The 7,253-nt window shown below is 43.7% G+C and overlaps 1 protein-coding gene across 1 annotated transcript; it reads left to right on the top strand.

The window, feature by feature from the left end:
• Window positions 1-3,755: 3,755 nt before the first annotated feature.
• LOC103204561 (actin-related protein T1-like) lies at window positions 3,756-4,892 on the top strand. The gene has a single exon (XM_007949764.1). The coding sequence runs from the start codon at window positions 3,756-3,758 to the stop codon at window positions 4,890-4,892; it is 1,137 nt and encodes a 378-aa protein (XP_007947955.1).
• Window positions 4,893-7,253: the final 2,361 nt, after the last annotated feature.

Below are 7,253 nucleotides of genomic sequence, written 5' to 3'. Positions count from 1 at the left end.
TTTGTCTCGTCATGTGGTCAGAAGGGACCAGTCCCTGCAGAAAGATATCATGTTTTGTAAAGTAGAGGGTCAGTGAAAAAAGGAAAGACCCTCAGGAGATGGATTGACACAGTGCCTGCAATGATGGACTTAAGCATTGCAAAGATTGTGAGGATGGTGCATAACCAGGAAGTGTTTCATTCTGTTGTACACAGGGTGGCTTTGAGTCAGAGACAACTCGACGGCACCTAACAACAACAACAAAGGTATATTGTGAAAAGTTATAATATGTTGGAGACATGAGTGTCTTACAAAACGCACTCCTCTGAGCCATCTTCTGTTTTTTAAAATATTTATTGCTTTTGTTGTTGAGACTGGAAGCATAGTGCCTAAGGCATTTGACTACTAATCAGAAGGCCAGTGGTTCAAATCCACCAGCCACTCCTCAGAAGGAAGGTTGGGCAATATCTACTTCCATAATGATACTGCCTTGGAAACCCACGGAGGGGTCTCTATGAGTCAGATCTGTCTCCACGACAGTGAGTTTGGTTTGGGTTTGGTTTTGTTGTTGAGAATATACACAGCAAAACATACACCAATTCAATAGTTTCTACATGTACCATTTAGTGACATTGATTACATTCTTCGAGTTGTGCAACCATTCTCATGCTTCTTTTCTGAGTTGTTTCTCCCCCATTAACGAAACTCACTGCCCTCTAAAGTTCCTATTTAATCTTTAGAGTTGCTGTTGTCACTTTGATCCCATACAGATAGTTCTTAAAAGAATATAATGATCAAGGCAGACATTTTTTACTAGTGAAGCTAAACTATTGTTTGGTTTTAAAAAGACTTCAGGGATTTGTGTGTGTGTGTGTGTGTGTGTGTAATGTTTAAAGATTATCCCAGGACAGTAGATTCAGGAGTTTATCCATCCTTTATGGCTCCAGGAAGTCTCCAGTCAAGTCATGAGAACTTGAAATTGTGTTCTGCATTTTCCCTTTTTTGATCAGGAATATTCTATAGAACCTTTTATCAAAATGTTCCTTAATGGTAGCCAGGCATCATCCAATTCTTGTAGTCTCATGGAAAAGAGGCAGTTGTTCATGGAGGCAATTAGCTACACATTGCATATCCTACTCTATTTCTGATTCTCCTCCTTCCTTTGTTGTTCCAGGCAAATAGAGACAAATTGTTGTGACTTGGATGGCCACTTGCAAGCTTGAAACACTGGGCAGTATGCAACGAACTAGGAGGTAGAACAGAAACACTAAGCATGTATTAGGCCAATTAACTGGGATGTCCCATGAAACCATGATCTTAAACCACCAAATAAAGGAACCAGATCCCATGAGGCTGTTAGTTGTACATAAGTAGCCTCAGCAGCCACTCTTCTTTGTTGATGGTGGTGTAAATATGAACCACCTTCTCTTACGTAGATAAAGTAGGCCAGGCCATTATGTAACTTGACTAAGGAAGCTTATCTTCAATAGATGATTATCATATTAGGATTTCCTGAGAGGATAATAATAGTGGACAGTGAAAGTTCTAAATATACTACAATTTTATGCATGGAACATTTAGGCTATAGTAGTATCAAATGAAACATAATCTCACTTCTTTAAGGTTTTCTCTCATCACTGAAAGAAGTATGGAAGCATGGAGTACCCAGATGGCCTTCTCAATCATATCCTAGCTATGGAAATGTAAAAAATAGATCCAAAGCTGAATCATACATCAGCATCTGCCTGTTCTCCTGGGACTATTCCTGCTGCATTTCCCAATATAAGTCTCATTTCACTTGGAGTATTCTAATGAAACTGAAAATTGCAATGGAAGTATTAGAAAGTCTAATATCAGTCATGGAAAATAACCTTTCTCTACTTCAATAGATGCTGTCCTGGGTTAAAGCAGGTAAAATAAACTTATATGACAAATTATATATCTATACACACACACACATCACAGTAAAATTACAGAACACGAAAAGACAAAAAATGGAAAAATAGATTACCAATCAAAGGATTGAAGGTCTGGTGGAACCAGCTGATCCCCTCACAAAATTGAATTGTGTGCACAGACTTCCAGTACAACATCATAGGTGGCTCTGGGCATTTACTTCCCAGTGAAAATTATTTTTAATAATCTGGGAAAAGACCTCACGGGATCACAACAAATCTCAAACTCTGACCTTTAGAACAATATCTTCAAAGGAGCCCAAATTGAGTTAGTCTATGGGACATTTTATACCCCAGTGGGTAAAATCAATAGAGTAATCAGCAAGCAATTAGTGTAACTTAACAGGTCGGTGTAGCTAGATAAAAAGATAGTCAAATAGAATCATGCTAAAAATCACTGTCACATTCATTAAGACTAGGAAGCACTGGTACAGGCTAAAACACAGCTGAGTCTTGAAAACAATATGTTAAGTGAGCAAAGTCAGACACCAAAACCCAAATTCACTGCCTTCTAGTCGATTCCAACTCATAACGACCCAGTAGGGCAGAGTGGAATTGCCCCATAGGGTTTCCAAGGCTGAAATCTTTACAGAAGCAGAATGCCTCATGTTTTCTCCTATGGAGCGGCTGGGGAGTTGGAACAGCTGACCTTCTGGTTAGCAGCCCAGTGTTTTGATCACTACACTACCAGGGTTCCTTGGTGTAAGTTAGACACAACAGGCCACATATTGTAAGATTCATTTATAAGAAATATCCTGAAAAGTTAAACCTGTAGAGTCAGAAAGTAAATTAGTGGTTCCTTTGGACTGAGGTAATGGGGTCACATGGGAGTGATAACTGCAGGATGGGGGAGGGTATTCTTTCTGAGCTGATGAAAACTAAAATTGACTTTGGTGATTCTGCATACCTGTGACTATACTAAAGAACTAATTCAATAACTATACAGTTTAAGAGGGTGAATCGTATGGCATGTGAATTGTATCTCCATGTAGTTGTTCAACAACAATGACAATAACAAATACAGGGAAATAAGAAATAAATCTGGTGTCTGCTGGAACTGGGTTTCCAGCATTGCCACTCTGACCTGGCTGTGAGTCTGGTACTTACAGCCTCCCCTTAGCAAAGGGAAGTGTATTTTTGTTATCCCACAAATAACAGCTTGACTGAGCAGAGAAGCCAAGGTCTCTTGGATCAGCCCACAGCTGAACTGCTGCTTTTCGTTCTAAGGCTAGGCCTCTGCTTTGGGTTCACAGGTTCATGAAAGCCACCCATAGGTAGGTATACCCACAGCCATTGAGTCAATTCTGAATCATAGTGACCCCAAAGGGTTTTTAAGGTGGTAAATCTTTGGAAGTAGATTGCCCCATCTTCCTTCCATGGAGCAGCAGGTGGTGGGTTTGAACTGTCTTCTGGTTAGCAGTCAAATGCCTTAGGCACTGTGCCACTGGAGCTCCTTGCAGGTAGGTATAGTTTGTCTTTTTCTGTTTCATGTCTCAGTGTGCAGGGTGTGCTGGTGGGACAGATCCTGCCCCTTTAAGATCCCTCTGATGCTCACTGAGGACAATTGTTGCTTGGTTACATGGTTACCTAGGGGACAACCATAACAGACCAGAGCAGGCCCTGGGCTGTGGAGGACAGATTCATGGAGTGAGGATAGGATTTTCTTGGAGATTGGGCATAGCCTGGTAGTTCTGCCTGGGGTACAACCTGAGAACTGGGGAATCCTGTGGTCTTTAAGCTTCTAGAGTGGCTCCTGTGTCAAAAACTGGCCCAAGTGTTCTGTCTTTACTTTGATGAAGCTCACAAGTAGATACTGAGGAGATGTTTAATCCACGTACATTAGATACTCCAGCTGTGATTTTTGATAGTGGATCTGGACTCATAAAAACAGGCTTGTCTGGACAGATAGGACCCTATCACATCATCAGCTCTGTTGTAGGGCATCCAAAATTCAAGTTCTTTCCAGAAGGAGATGATCAGAGGAAGTACTTCGTGGGGGAAGAAGCCCTGCAAGAGTGTGATCTCCTCTACCTGGACTATCCTATCAAGCGTGGCCTGATCCTGGAGTGGGACAACATGGAGAAGATTTTACAGTACCTTTTCGAGAAGGAGCTCTGCGTGAAATCTAGTGACCATCCCGTGCTGATGACGGAGTCCCCCTTGAACCCGAGAGAGATTCGTGAGAAGACGGCAGAGGTGATGTTTGAGACCTTCAATGTGCCGGCTTTCTATCTGTCCAAACAAGCGGTAGCAGCACTCTATGCCTCTGCCTGTGTCACAGGCCTGGTGCTGGATAGTGGGGAAGGGCTCACTTCCACTGTCCCCATCTTCGAGGGTAACCCCCTGCCTCATGCCATCACCACACTCTGTGTGGCAGGAAAGGACCTCACAGAGCACCTTGCTCGGGTCCTCCTGGCTGGTGGGCATATCTACCCCAGCATACTCAAAAGACACTTGATCAATGACATTAAAGAAAAGCTGTGCTATGTGGCCTCTGATCTAGCGATAGAGCAAAACAAGGCACGGAAGGAGGTCCTGAAAGAATACAGCCTACCAGATGGCAATGTCATCTGGATGGGGGAACAGAGGTACCAGGTGCCTGAGGCCCTCTTTCAGCCTGACCAGCTGGCTATCCACACCCCTGGGCTGTCGAGAATGGTCACCCGCAGCATCATGAAGTGTGATGCTGAGATCCAGCAAAGCCTTTTTGCGGAGATTGTGCTGGCTGGGGGCACCACTCTGTTCCCTGGGCTCGGGGAACGCCTCTTGAAAGATCTGGAACAGCAGCTGACTAACACGGGGATTTCCGTCAAGATCACAGCTTCTCCTGAGCGGTGCTACTCTGGGTGGATTGGTGCATCAGTGATGGCCTCTCGTAGCACATTCAAGCAAATGTGGGTCACCTCTGATGAATTCAAGGAGTTTGGCCCATCTGTGGTCCAGAGAAAATGCTTGTAGAAAGCCCTGAGCACAGCAGGGGAGCAGGCAAGTTATGGCTCCCTCGGGCTTCAGCATGATCTTCAATAAAAAGTTTTCTGCCCTTTCTAGCTTTGGTTCATTCTTGGTGGCAGCAAAGTAAATTTCTAAGTGGTTCTATTTCCCCTTCACCTCCCACGTGCCTTGTAAGTTGGCTTGTGCGTTGAGCCTGTCATCTGCAGTTTGTAGCTAAAGCAGGCCTGGGCCTCATGGCCAGTGGCTTGAACTAGCAGGGTTCCTGGAATCTGCATTGTAAACAAGTGTCTTGGGTGGTTGTGATAGACCTGGTGTCCAAAAGACACAGCAGGGGGAGTACATGGGGATGGGAAGAGTATGAGCAGGAATGCTACTCTGTTTTTAGGGCTCACAATCCTGTAGCTGGGTGGATCTTAGCACAATCGGTGTCTTGCCTGGCCTGGAGGGGCATGAGTAACTATCATTGTTGAGACACTGGATTCCAGGATAGCAATGGGGTCTTTATCATAGGAACTCATATATGATCTGGCCAGAAGGTCTAGTTAGAGACCACATTTATTGAGAGGCTACTCAGGTACCATAGTGCCTAAGGCACTTGACTGCTAACCAGAAGGCTGGTGGTTCAAACCCACCAGCCACTCCTCAGAAGGAAGATGGGACAATTTACTTCCATAGTGATACTGCCTCGGAAACCCAAGGAGGGGTCACTATGAGTCGGGTCCGACTTGAAGGCAAACAACAACAATAACAACAACATGTGATAACATAGGAGTGGCCATGTCAAAAACTGGGTGAGAGGGAAACTAGGAAGGATCAATGAATGCTGAGGCAGCAAATTGGGTTTGCCTTAGATTGACCTTATGACCTTATGTTGTACTGGGTGCGGTATTAAATAACATGGTTTTCAGCCACTCATTTGTTGCATTTTTATACCTTCTGGAATAAGGAGCACTAGGAGCAATTCTAATTCAGTTGGAATGGACATGAGTATAAATTTATGTGAATTGTCTCACTCTCTGTAATAAAATAGTCAAAAGGGATCTGGGCCTTCTGTTGTTGTTGTTGTTGTTGTGTGCCGTCAAGCTCTGGTAGCATAGTGGCTAAGGCACTTGACTGCTCACCAGAAGGCTGGCGGTTCAAACCCACCAGCCACTCCTCGGAAGGAAGGTTGGGCAATCCTACTTCCGTAGTGATACTGCCTCGGAAACCCAAGGAGGGGTCGCTATGAGTTGGGACCGACTCGATGGCAAACAACAACAGGGCCTTCTGTACACCCTTGATAATAGGACATCGGCTCCAATGACATAATTAATTGGATTGAATGAACAACACTGATATTGAAGGTTTGGTATGATGTATATGCTGAAGACCTAAAATGATTCAGAGGTTTGCAAGGTGCCTGGAGTTTTAGGGGACCCAAGTGTCTGTGATGTGCTGGACATCCTCTCCAAATTAAAGGATACATAATGAGGTTTTGTAACTGCCATCACTAAGACATAAGCATAAGGTTAGTTAAGCCTCTTCATGGCGTGGAAGTAGTATATTTCACACTTGGAGATACTACTCCAACCAATTTATTGAGTTACACAAAAGGCAGTCAGTATGAGTGGGGCCCTGAGCAAGAGGACATTTTGCTGCAGTACAAGTGACCCTGCTGCTTGGGCCATATGACTTAGTGGGCTCTATGATATTGCAGTTATTGGTGATAGGAAAGATGCAGTGTGGAATTTATAGTGACTTCCAACGGGAGAATCACAACATAGAATCCCTCGATTACTGGATCAATACAATGCAATCTTCAGCACAGAAGTGTACAATATAACATTTGCAAACTGGCTCTGGTAAACTACTGTTCCCTGGTAGAGACAGAGCAGCTTGTCAGAGGATTTCAAATGGATACCTGGTGTTTGGTTATGGTAATCCATTAATCTGTATCCTTAAGTTTTTTGTACTTTTTTGCATGTGTGTTACACTTTAAAGAAAGTTAAAAAATATGAGGTGAGCTAGGAGAAGTATAGGAGCTCTGGTAGCATAGTGCCTAAGGTACTTGACTGTTAACCAGAAGGCTGGTGGTTCAAACCCACCAGCCACTCCTCGGAAGGAAGATGGGGCAATCGACTTCCGTAGTGATACTGCCTTGGAAACCCAAGGAAGGGTCGCTAAGAGTCGGGTCCGACTTGACGGCAAACAACAACAAGAGAAGTATATGCATTTTTCCAACAAATTAATAATCACCAGGAGAATTTCTATGGCTCAGTAATAAAAATAAAAATCACTTAACGTAAAATGGGGTAAAATCTAATATCAGGCATTTCACTGGTGAAAGGGAGCTCTGGTAGCATAGTGGCTAAGGCACTTGACTGCTAA

This window comes from Orycteropus afer, unplaced genomic scaffold (assembly GCF_000298275.1).
Source record: "Orycteropus afer afer isolate SDZICR_OR568_19922 unplaced genomic scaffold, OryAfe1.0 scaffold00253, whole genome shotgun sequence".
Lineage (NCBI taxonomy): Eukaryota > Metazoa > Chordata > Mammalia > Tubulidentata > Orycteropodidae > Orycteropus > Orycteropus afer.
Note: the sequence above shows the minus strand (reverse complement) of the source record. Positions and strands in the feature narration are given on the sequence as shown.

What these genes read in the sequence shown, in the direction of transcription:
- LOC103204561 (XM_007949764.1), top strand. Translation starts at nt 3,756, where the DNA reads ATGTTTAATCCACGTACATTAGATACTCCAGCTGTGATTTTTGATAGT.